Source organism: Mytilus edulis, chromosome 3 (genome assembly GCF_963676685.1).
Source record: "Mytilus edulis chromosome 3, xbMytEdul2.2, whole genome shotgun sequence".
Classification (NCBI taxonomy): Eukaryota; Metazoa; Mollusca; class Bivalvia; order Mytilida; family Mytilidae; genus Mytilus; species Mytilus edulis.
This window is the reverse complement of record NC_092346.1, coordinates 11982391-12004590: the sequence shown is the minus strand read 5'-3', so window position 1 is coordinate 12004590 and position 22200 is coordinate 11982391. Positions and strand designations below refer to the sequence as shown.

The 22200-nt window shown below is 32.3% G+C and overlaps 2 protein-coding genes across 2 annotated transcripts in view; both read right to left on the bottom strand.

Annotated features, from left to right (window-relative positions):
* Nucleotides 1–22200, bottom strand: part of LOC139515825 (pleckstrin homology domain-containing family H member 2-like) — a 72794-nt gene that overhangs the window by 23642 nt on the left and 26952 nt on the right. Inside the window, exons 5-10 of the mRNA XM_071305537.1 lie at nt 16760–16897; nt 8346–8429; nt 5234–5362; nt 2374–3429; nt 810–867; nt 324–409 (exon numbers count right to left, since the gene is read on the bottom strand). Of these exons, the coding sequence (XP_071161638.1) occupies nt 324–409; nt 810–867; nt 2374–3429; nt 5234–5362; nt 8346–8429; nt 16760–16897 (1551 nt within the window). The remainder of the gene's footprint in view (nt 1–323; nt 410–809; nt 868–2373; nt 3430–5233; nt 5363–8345; nt 8430–16759; nt 16898–22200) is intronic.
* Nucleotides 9889–15444, bottom strand: LOC139515824 (uncharacterized). The gene is made up of 8 exons (XM_071305536.1): nt 14749–15444; nt 13932–14008; nt 13217–13417; nt 12683–12847; nt 12186–12374; nt 11541–11816; nt 11013–11192; nt 9889–10615 (listed from the first exon to the last, which is right to left on the bottom strand). Exons 1-8 carry the CDS (start codon nt 14852–14854, stop codon nt 10109–10111), a joined length of 1701 nt encoding a protein of 566 aa, XP_071161637.1. The 5' UTR covers nt 14855–15444; the 3' UTR covers nt 9889–10108.

Below are 22200 nucleotides of genomic sequence, written 5' to 3'. Positions count from 1 at the left end.
CTTTGCAAGGAAGGCACATACCAAATATAGTTATCCTATTACTTATAATAAGAGAGAATTTAACATTAGTACAAAAGATCTTAACTTTTTTTTCAAGTAGTCACTGAACCATGAAAATGAGGTCAAGGACATTGGACATGTGACTGATGAAACTTCGTAACATGAGGCATCCATATACAAAGTATGAAACATCCAGGTCTTCCACCTTCTAAAATATGAAGCTTTTAAGAAGTTAGCTAACGCCATCACGGACACCGCCGGATCACTATCCCTATGTTGAGCTTTCTGCAACAAAAGTTGCAGGCTTGACAAAAAGTACCTACCCCTTTTAGAGTTGCATAAACAGGAACATCAAACTCTTTATACAGTTTACCAATTACTGTTTGTGGTAAGGATGGCTTAGATGTGGCTGAATAGAAAAACATTAAAAAGGTAACTAAAACTAAAAGGATATTGTGATTTGCTTGATTAAATTGATGATAAAAAAATATATGTAATATGCTATTATAAAACAACAAAAATTCACTAGGGTAGTTTATTAAACACCAAATATTTTTTCCATATGAGATCAATTGTATTCAAATTGAAGTAGGTTTTGTTGAGTAAAATACCTTTTTAAAGGAAGACAATTTAACCATGACATATTTGTTAAATTTTGTAATTTTCATCTGTGGCTACTAACATACCCGTAGCTAGGGGGTTTGGGGGGTTTGTAAAAAGCCCCCTTGAAAACATATAAGCCCCTTTGAAATTCCTGGCTACGGGCCTGACTAACATGGGCAGCAAAACCTGAAAACATATAAACTTACAGGTATGTTGTTGACTAGTGTCTTTAACTTTCTTAGGTATGGCATAAGTTCTGCTATCCTGAAATAGATATATATATATATATATATCAGGTGTTGATTAGATGTCTTTTTTTAGTTTTGCACAAGAAGATTTTAAATCATTTCACTTTAAAATTTATAAATTTTATAGATAAAAGATAATATGTTGAAATGTCCCCAACATTCCACTCAACTGATCATACTGAATTATATTTTGAAAGTCTTAGAGGTCAAGGTCTTACTTAATGCATAATCAAAACTTGATATTGCTCACTGAACCCTGAAAATGAGGTTCATTTATAATCCCTTTTTTTCACCAAATCTATATCATGTAGATCATTCCTGTAAAACTGTCATTAGTTAATTTACCTAATCAAATAAATTTAATGTTGTCCCTTGAACCATTAAATTAAGGTCAAGATCAATATCTTTATATATTCTGTATAACATATTTTTTCAAGGTCAAGGACAAAACAAAAGGCTTTTATTTTTGTTTTATTTCCTTTCCCAATGAATATAAAAAAAATCAAAGTTGATATTAAAGTAATTCAACAAATATAAAAAAAATAGTGAACTAGATGAGTAGCAGGATTCATGTACATTTCTTTGTCAAGGTCAAGGCTTATATAATTTAAAGGCAAAGCAAATTTTTTCTTATCCAAAATTTAGTTTGATGGTTTTTGAAGTTGAATCATGATTTCTGACAGTGATTCATTGTAAAAGATTGTAATATGTTATATCATGTCTTTGGCATTACATGAAAGTCTTTAAGAAGGGTGGAGACAAAATGAAGAGTGCAGAAATCACAATAGTCTACTGTAAAGAGAATCTAATCTAAGATCAGAAGATTTATATTATAACTTACTGAAATATTAATAACACCTTTCAATTTTAAAAGACTCTATACATTATAATGTAATTAGTATACTCCATCAAGTAACACTTCAAAGGATCATATTTGTCAAAATTATATCAACTGTTAACCCTAAAATACTTATACATGTGTTTTTGATTTGTGATCATCATGAAACACCTTTATTCTATTTACAAAATGTTCTTTGAAACATGTGTCAAAAACTGTTGACTTGTGAATTTGATATGTAGCAACTTCTGTGATTTATATCCTAATATTGTATAATGGTTTATCTTATGCTTTTCATTTTGCATGTCTTTTATACATACTTTTATTAGTGATGTTTTAAAACATTTTTTTTTTTATAATTCTTATCCCTTCCACTCAAACTCCACATATGTTATGAAATTATTTTTTTGCAATCCTTTAATTAATTTTGTTTCATAAAATTACACTTCAACTCATGTTGTTTCGTCATTTCCACCCATGGTTTAATGGTAAAAATTGGATTATAAACTTTTTTATGTTCCTATATGTGCTTGACCTATTGAAAGCACCTGCTATTTCTTGCATCATGACTTGCTTTGAAAATAACTATAAACAGAATTTAGATATGCAAAAATGTTGAATTTATAACATTTGCACCGCAAGGAAAATTTAAAAGACTTCACACAAATTTCAAAATAATCATACCCAAAATGAAGATGTTTTCCCAGTGACAATATGAGGCTCCAAGACAGGAGGTGGTTTGTCATGCGATACTATCCCCTCTGGAACCCCTCCAGCACTATACATCAATTGTAATGGAGAAGATTTGTCATGTCGCTTTTTCACACGAGGTAATGTTGCAATGGCAGACACATTATTTGAACTATGATTATATACACTACTTGGAGATTCTGAAGGTGTGCTTGGAAAGAAAGGTGAAATTGGTGTCCTTGATGACATAGGGGTCAAGGTCACAACAGGAGAATCAGTTTTGATAATTATATCTTCAATGATAATATCCTCCTCATCAACATAGTCGTTATCATCTCCATTATTTAACAAAAAACTGTTATTATTTTTCCCGTCAATTTTATCATCATCATCATTACTAGAACTAACAAGAGAATCAAGAAGTCTATTTTCACCGCTAAACACTTTACGTCCAATCACAACTTGAGGAGGTAGACATTTTTTCAGTTCGTATGTACTTTCGTGATTCTGATCCACTTCATGATAAAGTGGAATTGTTTCTATATCAGGCATACTATCATCACTGTTGCTGTCTAATGCTGTATCTTTGTCACTTTTCATACTGGCCGAGCTTTTCGTATCTGACGGAGGGCTGATACTGTTTTCTCGTTTATCCTCCAATTCCTGTTCAATGGCTTGTAATACTGAAGGGGAAGGACGTTTGGGGATAGCTGGTGGAATTGAATCTTCTGACATGTCCTGAGAACTTGAACTGACATCTGACCTTGACCTTGATTCAGCATAATCTGAAGAAGGTCGGGTCCGAGACAAAGGTCGTAGTTGAATAACTTCAGATCTAGCTTCAGACCAGCCACCTTCTGATACAGGTCGACATTTAGTGTCTGTAAGGTCAATAGGGCTAAATGTTTCAGATTGAGGTCGAGAACTTGACCTAGATATTGCATTTTCTACTAGATGAGAGATGTCAGTGAAGACAGAATTAGGTCGTGAATCAGCACAATATGATGATTCTTCCTCCTCTATATAAGATGAAGCTCTAGATACAGAACTCTAAAAAAAAATAAACAGAATATACTATATAAAAGTTAGAAATGGGATATAATAGTCAATAAGACAACTAATTACTTGACAACAAAGGATGAAGATTTAAACAACTACAGGTCACCTTGTAGACTTCAACAGTGAGCACAGTTAGTTTAGCACAGTAAGCTTTAAAAGCCCCAACCATGATTTTTCTTTTCTCAATTCAAAAGGGAAAACCAACTGTATCTATTTCCATTATCATTGGATTGCAATGAATTCAAACAATTAACAATGGAATTTTCTTATATTTTTGTGGTTTGTAAATTTGAAATATTTATAGTACAGTCAATTTTGCCAAAAAAACAAATCATTAATTAAAACCAAATCAAATATAAGTGCAATCAGCTTAGAATTAAATAAATAAATGTTAGCTGCTTTCCACCTCAATTATATAAATGGCATCATAAAATTAAAATATTATTGATCTTAACATAAAGTATAAATTACTTTGGAGAAGATGTTTTATGGGAAAACAAATGCACCATTCAAGTGCCTAATAGTAATCTACTCAAAATGATATAAAAATTTCTGCATAATTATGTAGGTTTTTTTATGAATTTTCATCTGTTATTACATAATATTATCATAATTGGAGCAATTCTTTAATAATTTATATCAACCTGTTTGTTGGTCTTTGTGAAAAAAGAATAGTAGATTGTGCTTTAAATGATTTAATTGAATACAAAAATAACGTATTATGTCAATAAATTAGTGAAAAAACTACTATTCAGTATTATCTTTATGGTAGTACTGCATCATTGAATTTTGTCAATCAGCCATGCTTTTTATCCTTAGGCTGTGTAAGAACCCTCTTTGCAGATGAAAATTCACCTGCGGCAGTGCCATGTTCACAATTTACAACTAGATGAAAACAACCAAGTTCAAAATCTAGCATGCTAGAATAATCTTCAGAGAAAACGTTTTTGATTGGCTTATTAATTTGATCATGAGAAACACAGAATTTGAGTGGCTAAACACAATTGTTTTACCTTGGGAACAAAATAAGGAACAGATGATTTTCACTAAATTGTGTTTTAGAGGTTTTTTTTAACGATACCCTTAATATTAATATTTTTTAATAAATGCAAGAACGTATTATAAAACGTCCTTGATAAGAGTGAAGAGAATGAACACAGGGCGAACGTACTATATGGTCGAAAGAACTCAGGACGAATAGACCAAGGGTGAACATGTAAACAGGGCGAGTCGACCCGATACCAAATTCACGCATGCGTACTACAAATATCTACATTAAAAACATCTGGTTACAAGTAAACAAACGACGAGATGAAATCTAATAATTTACATAAATAAAAGGGTACATATTTACGATAGTGAAATATCCTAATTTACAAATTAAATGATTCAGATGCTTAATCATGTGTAAAAATCCGTGTCAAGAATTGGAAGTTGTTATGAAATTGTAATGCACAGAAACGGATGCGGCATACAGAGGTTCAATGATTTTAAAGTCTGCATCATAGGTCTTCAGAAGACTTGAAGTCTTCTTCCGCCAAAAACAGTATTTAAACTACATCTTAACTTACCATTGATAGAAATTTATTTCAGAATTTGAGTTATTATACTTGAAAATAATACTGAAAATTTAACCTGACAACTGGAGCATAAAAATTTGTCTTAGCTACAAGTTTGGCTGACATGCATTACTATCGACTTTATAACCAAAAATCTTCAGAAATTTAACAGTTAAAATTCTTTACCTTTAACTTCAGATTTAATAATTCTCATCAAATCTTTGGAGACAAATTACCTGTTGACTTAATCGGTAAATTTCTTTAGCAGCAAAAGCTGGCAAAGCTTGGAGTCGTTCACGTAAAATTTCTACTTGATCTTGAAGAGATTCATTTTCTTGTTGTAATTCTTGATTTTTTGTTTCTATCTGAAAATACAAATTGTCAATAGGAGTTAAGTGAATCTTGTTTCTTGTATTTTATATGTAGACTAGACCGTTGGTTTTACTGTTTGAATGGTTTTACACTGACTAATCATTTTTTGGGCACTTTATAATTTGCTGTTAGGTGTGAGACAAGGCTCCGTGTTGAAGACCATACTTTGACCTTTAATGGTTTACTTTTACAAATTGTGACTTGGATGGAGAGTCGTCTCATTGGCACTCATACCACATCTTCTTATATCTATTAAAACACAATTTGAAATCTGCAAAAATATTTTTTAAGATCTGTTCACATGTGACCCTTGAACTCAGTTTTAACATTATTCTATTTCTGATTTTGCTGATACTGAACAACTATGAATAAATAAAATGATTGCATCCTTAAAAAGATTTCTGTTTTTTCTGAACCAATAATATTTTGCAATTAACCTTGTTCAAATAAGAAGATGCCTTGATGAGAAAACAAGGCTATCCAGCAGGAACAACATTACCACATGGTGAAATTGAAACGAAAAGGGCTCTGACAAAACAAAACAGAGGTCTAAAGACCCTATTATGAGCCTTGTAATTTTTATGACATTTTTTTAATAGAACTCAGGCAAATTATACCACAAAATATTTCAGCAAAAGTGATTTAGTTTATTAATATATAGCGATTTCAATTCAATTTTCACAGGAATGTTTAAATATGCAAAGGAAGATTTCATAATAGAAAAAAAGTGACAAGAAAAAAACTTTAACCTGAAGCGGGACGAACGAACGGAAGGACAGACAGACGGACGAACAAACGAATGGACGCACAGACCAGAAAACAAAATGCCCCTCTACTATCGTAGGTGGGGTATAAAAATTATTAACAGTTGTATTAGTTAGCTATAGGGTATAACAAAGATATGTGAGATCTTTCTGTCATATTACATAATAGCATTAGAGGTACCAATTTTACTGCACCAGATGGTCCATATTGACAATACTGGAAAATCCCAAACTTATCAAAATGTTGAAATCAAATCTAAATTAATTTGTGTCAGATTTTTATCATTTGCAGTTCAAAATTCCAAAATTTATTTCTACTTCCTGTCGTCTGTCATGATTGATATTTTTGAGATGCTTTTATCAATATTACGATTAATCCAGTTAAAATAATGTCAAAGATGTTACAAATACGTGTTTGACATTTAAAGTACTGCATTTCCATTTAAGCTTTAAATCCATTTTATTTTTTGACTTAAGAACAAAGACAAACAAATCAGATAACTATATTTAATTTGATGACATCTCTATTGCATAATATCAGTATGAATTATTTAGTCTCTCAAATGCATTCTGTCGAGAAAGGGTAGCATGTACTACAATAATTGTCATCTATTTTATATAATATTGTGATTTTAAGAAGGTAAAGGTGTTATGCCTTTCATCAAACACTGCATCTACATGAGAGGCCACCAAAAGACTTTATACTTCAACAAATGTCACTTATTTTATATAATATTATGATCTTAAGAACGTAAGAAAGGTGTAATGCCTTTCATCAAACACTGCATCTACATAAGAGGCAACCAAAAGACTTTATACTTTAAGAAACTGTCATTTATTTTATATAACAACTTGATTTTGAGTGAGAACGTAGAGGTGTAATGCTATATATATAAAACACTGTAGCTGTATATTAAGAGGCCACAAAAAGATTATATACTTCAACAAATGTCATTTATTTCACATAACATTTTGACTATGAAAATGTAGAGGTGCAATGCCTTACATCTAACACTGAAACTATAGAAGATACAAGCAAAAGATTGCATACTTCAACTGCTGAATTACAAAGTATATATACATTGATACATCAGACATTCCAGCTAAGAGACAAAGAAAGAATTATAAATTAAACTACAGTACCAATGTATGTAATCTGTAAATATAAAGCAAAACAAAATCTTGTCATAAAAATCGGCTTTTGAAGTGAACAAATCTGTTGGTTGCCACAAAATAGCAATATTCAGAGAACAAAAGCATACAAAGAAACAAGAACAGACAGAGAACAAGAACATGCAGGTATCAGAACATAAAGGAACAAGAACATACAGAGAACCAGGACATACAGGGAACAAAATTATTCAGGGAACAGGAACATACAGGGACCAAGAAAATACAGGGAACAAGAACGTACAGGGAACAAGAATATACAGAGAACAAGGACATACAGAGAACCAGGACATACAGGGAACAAGATCAGACAGGGAACAAAAATATTCAGGGAACAGGAAAATACTAATACAGGGAACAAGAACATACAGTGAACAAGAACATACAGTGAACACGAACATACAGAGAACAAGAACATACAGAGAACAAGGACATACAGGGAACAAGAACATACAGAGAACAAGGACATACAGGAAACAAGAACATACATAGAACAAGGACATACAGGAAACAAGAACTTTCAGGAAACAAGAACATACAGGGAATTAGAACTTTTCAGGGAACAGGAAAATAAATGGAACCAGATACAGGGAACTTAAATATTTTGAAACTACACTAAGAATCCCTTCATAAACTTTGGTTTAATCCTATGACTTTTTGATTTGCAAGTGTCACTTGTGAAGCAGGAACTGCTGACCTTTCTGGGTTTTGATTGCCTACTGGGATATGTTATTTTGTAAAATTATATAAATAATACAAATAATTTTAGATTTACATGATGTCAATGATGAAATTTTGTGTTCAAAAAGTCATCTGTAGCTGTTTTCACCTTGGCGAATCTTTCTTTATTCAACTCGTTTTTCAATTTACACCAGTTATGATCAGTCCAGAGTGTGTATATTTGATAGATTTTTCTATTATGCGAGTGTTTTTATCTGTTAAAATCTAGCATTGCTTTAAATTTCATACTGATTCATAGCTTATTTGTTTAGCCATTGATTTAAATAGTTGACCAATACATTTATTTTGACAGTATTTTTACCTGTTGTAACTTAGAGGTGACCCATTCCTTTATTTTACCAGCTTTTTCTTCCACCATCTTAGCATCATGTTGTCTTTGTAGTTTCTAAAGTATAAACAATATAATATACACAATATAATATAACATATTTATAATAAAATATCAAATATTTCAAATATTTTAAGTAGATTTCTAATATTAAAATAATCAAAGAGCTGATAGCTCCTAGGTGGAAGAAGGTGAATAAAAGGTAACTTGAATTACCATAAAAGCAGCCCCACTAACCCAGCCTGCTTTGTTCCATTATCGTTATGACGTTTTTTTTTCTTCAAACAAGAATGTGTAATAAGTACATGGATTTCCCATCCGTACAATCATTTTCTATGTTCAGTGGACTGTGAAAATTAGGTAAAATCTTTAATTTGGCAGTAAAATTAGAAAGATCATATCATTAGGAACACATATGTACTAAGTTTTAAGTTGATTGGATTTCGACTTCATCAAAAACTTGCTCCACCATAAACTTTTACCTGAAGCAGGACGGACAGACAGACCAGAAAACATAATGCCCATAAATGGGGCATAAAAATAGTAAGACTTGTTACATACCCGCCAACTTTTGAAAGTTCCACACGGGGGTTTTTAGTGCGCAACAACAATGTTAAAGGTTACAATTTTTAGCGAAGTATTTTGCACAATCTGGATTGTCTAGAAAACGTGTCATATTTATATGCTGAACTTTATACATGCCTTTTTCTTTAAGTCTGTTTGCATGATTCTAGTTATTGAAACGGTAGAATAGATGAACATGTAGCTAGCAGACCAGGGTTTATTTTCTTGTGTACGAATATTAGATGCTTGTTGAAATTTCCAATTTTTAGTTATGCACAAAGATGGGAATTCTAGACAGTTCGGCACCCAGACAAATCGGTACCCGGACAAATCGGCACCTACCAAAGACAAATCGGCACCCGTGAAAGACAAATCGGCACCCAGACAAATCGGCACTTAGACAAATCGGCACCTCACATAGACAAATCGGCACCTTATAAATTATTTATCTTTGATCTATATATAGTGAACCAAAAATTATGTTTTAGTGTTATTTATTTGTCTCCTGCACTATTTATAACATTATTGTCAATATTGTACATTGTTTCTTTGAATATGTATCTTATTAAGTGGTTTATCCCTTTTAGTTATTTGTTCGGCACCCAGACAAATCTTTGAATATGTATCTTATTAAGTGGTATATTCCTTTTAGTTATTTGTTTGTGCACAGGACTGTACTGCAGCTTAGTCATTTTGATAGGTGTATTATTTGTGTGAATTCTTTTTTCTGACTTTATAGATTTCACCACACATGTACTTGGGATGTGCATGTACTAGTTTTAATGTAATCCATAATTCTGTTACCATTGTATCCAAAATCAATAAAACACATGTAGAATATTAATAATATTTATTTATTATATCTATTATATATTATATTCAACAGTTTATGCATACATGTAATAAATGTAATAAATAATAAATAATAATAAATAATAATAAATAAGCTGTATTTAGAGTCTGCAAAGTATATTTTTAACCGACATACAAAACATTTTTAACAATACAACACATAATACACAGCACAAAATGAAGCACTAAAAGCATGGTTCATGGTTGTAATAAACATGATAAACTAGGTCAAAAGCATACTATAGGTATGAACACAAAGGTTAAATACTGAAATCATAACATAACATATATACAAGCACTATAAGTCTTAACACTCAAAGTCACTTTGGTGGTGGTCCGTAAACACTGGCACACTCCTTAAGGAGTCTAGAGGCGGAGATGCTGTTGTTGCAATACTCGTCCCACAAAGCAAAAAGACGGCCCTGGGTCTGTCTACTCTGTTTGCGCTGGTACCTTTGGAGCTTGCCTTCAGACACTAACTTCAGCTGTAAAGGAATATCGGACGCTTCCTTAAACAGTTTGGTAACCAAGGAATACAAAGGCACTGGTCCTCTGGTGCATACTCTGGTGTTGACACTGTTATGCCACCCCTCGACATCATTGTTGGTACGGATGGAGGACATAAAAACACACCAGTAGTCTATGTCAAACACACTGTTGCGTATCCACGTCTTGTAGATGTAGTCCATTACCTTCTGGACACCTGGATGGTCGGCTTTCTCGTCTAGCTGACGGAAGGTGTCTGGGATATGCTCTGGTGGGAGGAACGGTAAGGCCATCACCTGTCTCAAGTATGTGTATACTGCATCCTTCTTGTTGTAGGCGGACTGAAAATGTAAAAAGAATATTTTTAACTGAATGTTTTTTTCAAATTTGTACATGATTTGTCCAAAAAAAGTATTGACTAAAAAAAAATCATTTACGTTTAATTCCAGGCAGGATCAGAACCGTAAAATCGTTACCATTATGAGTTTTATTTTATACATTAATTAATATATGAACATGTATATTCATCAGCACAATAATTATCAATAAGTAAATATTCGGAACATTTAAATGTTAGATACTTTTTATTGTTTTTGGTTGAGTTAATCTGCTGATTTGTCTGGTTCAGATACTGTTTCATGAAGGTATATCCCAATTTCTGTTATTGAATCTGTATAAAAATCTTTGATTTTAATTAAATCACAATATCTTATCTAATTTAAATTACAGAAACAATACCTGTAAACCATTTTCCTGGATCTTCCTGAAGACTGCTTGAGCCCAATGGAAAGCACAGCCTTGGATTGGTGTGCCAGGAAACCTTTGGCGGAGAGCTTGCCACAGACCTGCTTCAAAGTCGACCACCATACCTTGTAGCTTCAGGTGTTCTGGAAGACGACGATCAATAGCCCTGAGAACCTGAAATAATTAATAAAAATTATAATTTATGTTTGTATGACATAACCATTACATTGTAAATGTGTTTGTGCTAAAAAATATTGTCTTTTGTCTATTGTTCATTTGAATATTTCTGTCAAAATTAATCTTTCTCTCTTTTTAGTATAATACATATTTTTTTTCTGTGTATTTTTTATCTTTTTCTATCAAATTCATTAAAAAATAAATGTAACCACAAATTTTATCATTATAATAACATTTGTTCGTTGACGTATATCCTAACCTTTACATTTAGTGATGAAAACTTATCAATAAAGTAATAATTGGTAACTCATTATTATGATTATCATTAACAACCTATGAATATACCTGATAGTAATCTTCTTGACTCTTGCCAGACATGAAACAAAATACCAGTGGCACTTGTTTCATGCTGTCACCAGACCGGACAAAGGCGTGGATGGAAAACATCTGCATCCATGGTGCATTGACGATACGGAAGGTACCGTCCATGTACCACGTCTTTGCCTTGGCCAAAAGTTGGAGCTGGCGATCGGTGTAGAATATCAGATGTCTGTTATTACCCACGACCACATCTTTCTGGTAGAAGTCTGGAGCCTTCTGGTCTAGGTAATCTAGATCGAGCTGCAAAAATAAAAATATAAATATATTATTAACCTCACTCACACACATATATATATTATATATATATCTATATACATTCGATACCATGTTGCTGACCCATTAACATATACACAATCTCAATAACTGTTTTCGGTGTCTGACTCAGTGGTCATTTTTTTTATGTGTTACTTTTTTTTTTAACTTCTTTTTTATTTTATATAAATAGAAATGTTGAACTCCGTACGGATACCTATAATTGTTAATTTCTGTGTCATTTTGGTCTCTTTTGGAGAACTGTCTCATTGGCAATCATGCCACATCTTATATATAATATCAATTTACCTTTGGTCATACTTATGTTATATTTTAACAAGTTCATAAAATTCATACCTCAAAGTCAAGATCTTTTGGGTCATCTGGTGTCAAGCTAGCTGTTACCCTGTTACACGTCCGCTGAAGGCTAGATGGGTTTGGTCTGCTTGGCTCTGGAGCATCTATATCTGCATGTTGTCGTAGCACTGATGTAACAATGGTCTTAGATGACTGTCCAAACACAGCATCTCTGGCTTTAGCTTTGATCTGTAAAAAAAAAAAGATAATTAATATCGGCAATATAGAGACGATAACAACTAAATTTATTCATTGAATTAACTTTCAGAATTTCTATTATTTTATATATAAACGTGTATATTCTAATTTCATGCGTGAGAGAGACGATAACAACTAAGGCAATAAAACATAATCAATTACAAAAGAACAATACAAAAAAGGCATCTAGCTGTTGTTTTGGTCTTTTGAAAAAAAGTTATACAGCTGTCCGCTTACAAATCTTATTGAGCGTTCTTGATGGAATCAATTTCATTAATATGTATAGATAACAAACATACCTCTTTCTTTATCATGACAGCTATCACAGACCCTGGTTCTGCTGGGTGGACATGCTCTTTCATACCGGGTTTGAAGTTGTCACCATCTTGAATAACAGTAGCAGGGCAGTTGATGGTCTTGTTACGCTTGGTGCAGCGCCAGAGGATGTGGTCATTCTTCTGTTTCTGCAATCAAAAATAAAAATATATAGGTCTTTTTTATAATTGTAAAAGTTAATAATAGCAGATACTCTCTTACAGCCGACTATATATAAATGTGTATATATCCAATAAAAATTATACTTGCAGTATTTTATATTAATTTGCTATTGTATAAAATTTTGATATTGTATAAATGTGTGATTTGGTGCTAATCTCTTATAGCCGACTATGCAGTATAGGATATGCTAATTGTTGAAAGCCGTAAAATGACCCAAAGTTGTTATGCTATTTGGCCTATAGTGTCTCATTGGTAACCATACCTCACCTCCACATTTAATTTTATGTTAAAATTATCTGATGTTTCATAATTTAATAATATAAATAAATATATACCTTAACTGTGTAGTTGAAGCCGTCTGAGTCGCACAGTTTACGTTTGCCCCGGTTGCTGCCTTCTTCAATGGTTTGGTAGTGGACTGTTGGGTCATCTTCTGGGATGTCACCTATAGACTCATCTGCTATGGAATCTTCTTGTACTTGCTCAGGGATGTCAAATGAACGGTCTATAACTATCGAAGGGTCTTCATCAATAATCTGCAATAAAACACATCATTGAATACTTGTACATGAATTAATTATAAATATGAATTGAAAATCAGAATATCGTAACATAAATTTATATAATCATATATTTAACACATTATTTATGTATGTGCCTGTACCAAGCCATTTTTTACCTAAATAAGGCCGCTAGTTTTCTCGTTTGAATTGTTTTACATTGTCTTATCGGGGCCTTTTATAGCTGACTATGCGGTATGGGCTTTGTTCATTGTTGAAGGCCGTACGGTTACCTATAGTTGTTAATGTTTGTGTCATTTTGGTCTTTTGTGGATAGATGTCTCATTGGCAATAATACCACATCTTCATTTTTATATATGGAATCAAATAAATTTGAATATTAAATTAATACTAATACTTAAGTAATTATATGCAAAAGCAAAGTTACAGATCTAACATTGTTTGGTTGATGTTTATGTTGATGTTTATGTTGATAAAAATATAATGTTAAAAAAAAATATATTTGTAATTTTTATGAGAAAAGTTTTACCTCAGTGCATGTGACACACTTCCACTCTAGCTGAGCATGGTCTTTTACAGCCTGTCTGTACTGATCTCTTGGAACACCTAAAACACAAAATCTTCGTCAATCAAACTACATATTTTATATATATATATATTGTAAATTGTACTTTATTTCATATCGTTATATGTAATATATTCAAAGTTAAAAATTACCAATCAGTTAAACATTCCCAATCAGGTTAATTCAATTATCTGGCTACTAATCCAATTAGTTATTATATGTTAATTAGCTCGTTCTGGCTCGTGGCAATAGATAACTGTCAATACACAGGAACTATATAATATATTATACTTTATCAGTTTAATGCAAAAAGTGACACACTGAGGGATACATGTAAATTGCAAACACAATATACAAAAGTGACAAAACACATACAATACTCGAAAAAGGTGTTACAAACAAGTCCGGTTAATATTAATAATACATCATAAGAATATATTATACATACAATGTATATAGATAAATGACCATAATGATTGTGGACCTTATTTTTTTCTATTTCATCGATTGTTTTATATTTCTATTGGGATCTAGAACAGTTTTTTTTAAGTTTAAAGCTAGAGTCAAGCAGGTTAGAATATGGATAATGGGTTTTAATTGCATTTATAAGGGTATTTCTAATATTACTATTTTTTTGGCAGGATTCCCTTTACTCCCTTAAGTACAAATGCATTTAGCTCTATCAGAGATTGGCTACAGTAGTATGGAAATGAAAAGTATGCAAGGAGAATTTCAGTTATGATAATCTATAATAATTAAAAAATATTTAAAAGCCACTTACCACTGTTGCATGTTCTATGTTGCCACTTTTGACACCCATCACATTGCAAAGCTTCTTGTCTAGGGCGCACAACATTTTGGCACTGTATACAACTGTCGTCTGACATTGTGTTAGAAAGAGCATCCCAGAAGTGTTGACCTTTATATACCTTTCTAGGTATTTACTCATTATGGCTTGCACACGCTGTTATGTTTAAGGCTTTTAATATTAAAACAATAAAATATTGTTTTCAAGTATTGTGTTGTCTTAACAGATGTAAGGATCAAACGAGAACACAAGCTGCAAACACAAGCTATACACTTTTGATCTCTATTGAGGAATTGTTAGATTTAAACATAACATACTGATTGATGCATAACTACAATTAATTATGATTTAATTATGATTCAATTTAATAATGTTTATTCAAACAACAACTATCAACAACATATCTAACAATCAATTATGATTTAATTAAATTATGTTTATTCGTACATAATCTTTAAGAGCTTAATTAAATGTTGATTATTCTTTTTGTAATGCATATTTTATATACAAATTATAATATCTATGCAACAATTTAATTGTTTAAAAAAACGAGGTGCCGGATTGTCTTGGTGCCGATTTGTGCGGATACCGAAATGTCCAAAATGGATGCCGAAATGTCTTCGGACTTGGGTGCCGATTTGTCTGGGTGCCGATTTGTCTTGTTACCCAAAGATGGACCTTAAACAGGTTGGGAACAACACTCCAAATGAGGCGTAACCCTCATTGGACGAACATTACAACCCACTGTTTGTTGGTCTTTGTGAAAAAAGAATAGTACATTGTCCTTTAAATGATTTTATAATTGAATACAAAAATAAAATATGTTACAACAAGAATTATGTCAATAATTTAGTGAAAAAAAACTATTTATTATCTTTATGGTAGTACTGCATCATTGAATTTTGTCAATCAGCCATGCTTTTATCATAAAAGCTATGTAAGAACGATTGCAGATGAAAATTCAAATTTTTACAACTAGATGAAAACAACACAAGTTCAAAATCTAGCATGTTAGAATAATCTTAAGAGAAAACGTTTTTGATTGGCTTATTAATTGATCATGAGAAACACAGAATTTGATTGGCTGAACACGATTGTCTTAACTTGGGAACAAAATAAGGAACAGATGATTTTCACTAAATCGTGTTTTAGAGTTTTTTAACGATACCCTTAATATTAATATTTTTTTAATAAATGCAAGGACGTATTATAAAACGTCCTTGATAAGAGTAAAGAGAATGAACACAGGGTGAACGTACTATACGGGGGAAAGAACTCAGGACGTACAGACCTAGGCGAACATGTAAACAGGGCGAGTTGTCCCGATACCAAATTCACGCATGCGTACTACAAATATCTACAGTAAAAACATCCGGTTACAAGTTAACAAACAATTTTCATGTAGATGAGCAAAAACTGATGAGATGAAATCTAATAATTTACATAAATAAAAGGATACATATTTAAGATAGTGATTGTTTTTCAATCCTAATTTACAAATTAAATGATTCAGATGCTTAATCATGTGTAAATATCGGTGTCAGGAATCAGAAGTTGTTATGAAATTGTTATTCACAAAATCGAATGCGGCATACAGAGGCTCAATGATTTAAAGTCGGCACCATTGGCCTGCAGAAGACTTGAAGTATTATTCCACCAAAAATGCAATGTTTGTCGATGGGAAAATGGTCATAGCTCCTTTATCACAGGCACTTGAGCTGCAGGACTTTGACAAAGTCTCATCTAATGTACTGAAATATTTGGTACTAAAAAAACAAATGATTATTACACTTATATTGAGAAAAATTAGTGCAATGATCTTGAACTTTAATTTAGGGAAAGGAAAAAGACAATCTGCAAATCCTTGGTGTTTATATTTAACCTTTTAGAACCAAAATAATTCCTTGACTCCTCTGAGCTTGACTCACAACTTACAAAATTTTGACTTCAGAATAAGGAATAATCAGGTGCTTATATACAATACCTGTTCTTCTAGATAAAGCTGTAAAGATCTGATTTTCTCCTCTTTTTCTACACACTGTTTTTCTAGGATATGAATTCTGTCGTCCAATTCATCTGGCTGCATGTTGATGGCTGCTAGCTGTTGTTCCATGATCTGTATCTGAAAAGCAAAAAACACAATTGAGTCACTATTTCCTTTAGGGTGTACTAAGTTGAGGTTTAGCAATTTGTGTCAGTCAGATGTTATGAATCCTTGTTTTTTTTCTTACTGTAAACTATTTTGCCTCATAAAACCCATTGTTCTTTTCATATAAGACTTGAAAAGCTCATAAAAGGTCAATTACCAAAATTTAAGCAGATTCTAGATTTTTTTGAGACCCAAATAATACCAATGGTAATCCGAATCAGCCTTTTCCAGCCATTTTTTAAAACTCAAATATCTCAAAAAGAGCTTCATAACCATGATAACCTAACAATATCTTCAGCTTAAATTCTGATCCTTAACTAATACTCTTTCTTCATACATGTTCAACTTATAGTATTAATTTTAAATTCTTATTTTTTTTAGTTTTACCTAAAGTACATCCTTAAGTTCAATTATCCTATAAAATATCCCCCTTTGAAATCAATTAATTCTTTCTTATGTACCATAACACAGAAAGTACTCAAGAAAGTAATTTAGGTCACAGTGACCCATATGTTGCAGAAAAGCATTTTTCTGTAAAATGGTGAACTCAGATGTTCAAAATGAATAAGAAGTTTCCATGAGCTCCTTTTGGCACTCATTCTTTGCCTTGCAACAAATAATGATATCAACGCAGCAAATAATGATATCAGAGGAACATATTATGCTGTCATAAGCCAGTGATATTGTTTGCATTAAATTAGTGGAGAATAAAGGCTTTTTCCCCTGGAAAAGAATCCCAATTTGAAAAAAAATGGCTTAAAATTATTCCCAAAAAGACAACTTTTTTCCCAAACAGTGCAGGCTCAGAAGTGATTGTGCATGAATACAAACTGAAAAACACTCATTTAAACAATTTTCTTGCCTAAAATGACTATATGTGCACATTTGGGGTACCAATTTTATGTATCATCACTGATAAAATGGGATCTTATTTTAAAGCAGGGTTTGACTCTTGAAAATGGGTCTGTAAATTGAAGTTTTAGTCAAATTCATGGTTTATTTTAAATTTCCCAATTTGATGAAAGTGACGCATATTTTACCAATAAAAAAGGGTAGAGGTAGTTTTGAAAAAAGCCAACATTATATCACTGTAAGCCAGGATCATCATGGAGTGCAAAAAGTCAATGTGTCATTGCTTCATGAAGGAATAGCATTGCAATACTTAAAACAAAGGTGCTACAATTTTGTACAGAGAGGTTCTCGAGAAATACACCCAGTATGTTTGTCAAAAGGAAGAAGTAATATTTTTGTTTTGCCTAGCAACTTTATGGCTACTAAAATCTATCAAGAGGAAATTCAATAACCTGCATTTATCATGCTTTTCAATATACATATATGTATATATGATGAATTCGCTGAAAGACCACCTCCTAAATCATTGAAAATTATCATTATAATTAAATGCAATTGACAATAATATATCTTTATGAAAACAAGACACACCCATCTGAGCTAACACTATCAACTAAAACCATCTATGGTGTAACTTATACATAGTCATATAAACTAACTTACATATCTGCAAAACTTATCTAATCCTGAGTTTTCATTTTGTGAAGACAGTCCTGACTTCTTCACAAATTACTATTACAACATCATCTATTAAGATGAAGTTAGCCATCTGGTACATTCATTTTACACCAGCTTTGACAGGTAAATTACATAACAATAATAAGACATAAGGTTTACATAAATCTGAAATACTTAAAGTCACTGTTCTCTTACATCATCCCCCTGACTATTAATCAATGGTAGAGATATGTCCTCACATTTGATTTTTTTACTGTTACATCACCCCCTGATTTGATTTAATGATAGGAATATGACACATTTTCATTTTTTGTCATATTTCTTTAAAACTTCAAATTCTGTACATATAAATTGCTTGAGGAATTTGGATGCGAATTGACAGTTTGGTACTTGGAATTATTTACTCTTACATCACCCCCTGATTTGAATCAATGGAATGTCCTCACATTTGAATTATTTACTCTTACATTTACCCCCTCCCTTGATTTGACTCAATGATAGGAATATATATGTTTCCTCACATACTCTTTCATCAACCCTCTTCTCTATTAATCAACAATAGCGTTACAGGCGCGGATCCAGACGATCAATGCATTTGAATAGGGACATGTAATTGGAACCCCCCTTTGTCCTGGGTTAGGACCCCCCCCCCCCCCCCCCCCCTTTTTAAAATGACTGGATCCGCCCCTGCGTTATGTCCTCCCATTAGAATTATTTTACTCTTACATCACCCCCTCCTGATTTGAATCAATAATTGCATTATATTTCCTCATAATTGAATTAATCCCTCTTAGATAGAATCAATGATAGGAATGTGTCCTCACTTTTGAATTATTTTTTTCTAACATCTCCCCCCCCCCACCCACTGTTTTCAATCAATGATAGCAATTCATGTCCTCTCATTTGAATTATATACTCTTACATCTGGGACAATATCCCTAGTCGCCTTGAAATGAGGAACTCAAAAGTCATGTGTAAACAAAAAATCTCTGTGTAGTGATAGTGTTGACACATTTCTATGATAAACAAGTGACTGAGCTTAACCATGTGTGTTAGTTTAGAAAGTTGGGAAACACAGAATAAATGCGTTAAAACTATGGAGCTATTGAATGTGTAAAAACTATGGAGCTATTAAATGTGTTCAAAGTATTAAATTTTCAAAGAACTTATTGTGTTAAAAATGGGATTTTTTATCACGAGGAGCTGCAGCACAAAAAGATACTACCCCGAAAATTTAACCGCATATGTGAAAATGTCTCAGCTTCGAAACAAGCCATCATACATATATCCAAGTTAATAATATGGACTTAGCAACAGAAGAAAACGTTACCATTACCGCCTATGGAGAAACTTAATATGCGCATCTTGACCCATCTACCCCTCCCCCATTATGAATCAATGATAGGAATATAAAAATGTCCTCACATTTGAATAATTCTACTGTACACCCCCCCCCCCCCCCCCCCCCCCTTTATTTGATTTTTTTTACATTTACATCTCCACCTGATTTTAATCTATGATAGGAATATGTGTCCTCACATTTGAATATGTTTACTTTAAGGTCACCCCCTTCTGTTTTGAAACAATGATAGGAATATATGTCCTCCGATTTAAACCAGAAGTATTTGAGGAGAATTAACAGTTTTGTACAGATGAAGGTCTGTATTATTATTTACAATCTATCCTTAATAAGGGACAACATCAAAAGATCAATGTTACAGATAAAAAACTTAAATCAAATAGTTTAAGGGAGGTCAAAATTGCTACAAGTTTTGTTTAAACAACATGGATTTCACATATATCCATATAGGTCAATCAACTTTTCCCCAAATTAAATTAAGAGGGGGGGGGGGGGGGGGGATCAGTGAAACAGCTTTGTGAATACAGTTTTTTATCCTACATTGAACTTTTAATGTCCTCCCTTATCAGGAATCAATCAAATTTTGAGCTGTTGACATCAAACTATATGTTACAAACTTATGAAGTTATGAAAGAAAAAATGGCTGAATGTGGTAGCAGGTATTAATGAATATAATAATGATATTGCAGAATCAAATGTAAAGATAAAATTTTGCTCCTGTTTGTTGTAAGTTTAGAAATTTGAGGATACACTACAGCTCGGGTGGATTTTGCCATGGGAGTGGGCACAGAGTGGGCAAAATTTCTACATTGTCCACTCTATCCACCTGTAGGAGTGGGCATTCAATTTCTTTTGTTTCATCTGTAGACTTGCAAGTACAATCACTTGAAAAAAACAGATAAGCATTTGTAATCAATATTTTTACAAAAAAGAGATTATAGCTAGAGTGCGCACGAGTGGACTGCCCATGGTAGGCCGGTGGAAAAAGCAAAATCCACACGGGCTGTTGTGTACTTCACAAATGTCAGATAATTGCAGTTCTCGGTGAAATGCAGCCACTGTCTGTTAAGCATGCATCAATTGTTCAATCAGTGAATTGTGTTAGCATATAAACCCTCAAGTTTCTTAACCCATTTCAATGGGGCAATTTCCCAATTGTATTGAAATTGTATTGGAATTTTTCAAAGGTAAGCACTTTTCTCAAAGGTAACTTTCAAAGCATGACAGTTTTTTACATTTTTATTTCTCCTGCCTGTGACATTTCAAAATGATAAAACCACAAAGATTTTATTTTCTACATTTTGAACAATTCATTGCACAGATTTCATTCATGTGGTGAATTATAAAAAAAAAGGTTCATATTAGTAAAAATAAATTACAGCTGGTTTTAAACATAATAACAGGTTATTAAACTTTACAATTGTATTGTGCTAAAGAGACAGGTGTTTATTTGCTGGATCGGTATTACATAGTAATAGGTAACTTCTGTTTAAAAAAATGTAAATTTGAAACTTCGCAATAATACTACATTTATCATTTTAACGATTTATATAAAAGTGTGGTTTTCATAAAATTGACAAATATGGTGTCACAATGTTAATATTAAATAATATTTCTGTCTCTATTTGATATTAAATAACAGGATTTATAAACACTATCACATTTAACTGTTGCAAGTTGTAACAGTATAGAATTTTTTTTTTGTAAAATCTTTAAAAAAAATTTGGATTTTCCTTGTTAATATTTTCAATAAAGTTTAAAATTTATTTCCTCAACTGTAAGAAACTTCCTTCTCATATGTCATAGCCAGGAAAATCCAGCTAAGAAACAGAAAAGAAATGTTTGGTTTTCTTAATGAACTATTTCCTTGTTCTTCACATGTGTTTTTTATTCTCTAAAATTATAGTTCTTGGTAATTTTCATGAAAACCAACAAAACAAATTTTAAATTTCAGTGGCCTTAGAAATTCTGGAAATAATGCACTGTATGGGAAATAGGTATCAGACATTTAACCCCTGTGTAAATTCATTCATAGCTTATTTTTTATGTTTGATTAAAACATTTTACCAAGTAACTCCTGTTGTTTGGTCCCTTTTCTTGCTAAGACAGAGGATTGAGAACAAATCAGGGGCAGATCAAAGGAGGAGGAGGGGGTATGGGGTTGGAACCCTCCTTTTTTGGAGGATCAATGCATTTGAATGGTGACATATGGTTGGAACACCCTTTCATCCTGGGTTGGGACCACCACCCCCCCCCCCCCCCCCTCCAATGAAAATGGCTGGATCAGCCTATGTAAATTATAATGATGACACCCAATCATTTTTGTATATTCATATGAAATAAAGAACCCATGTTTTTGATCAGTAACTCCTTAAAGTCACATTTA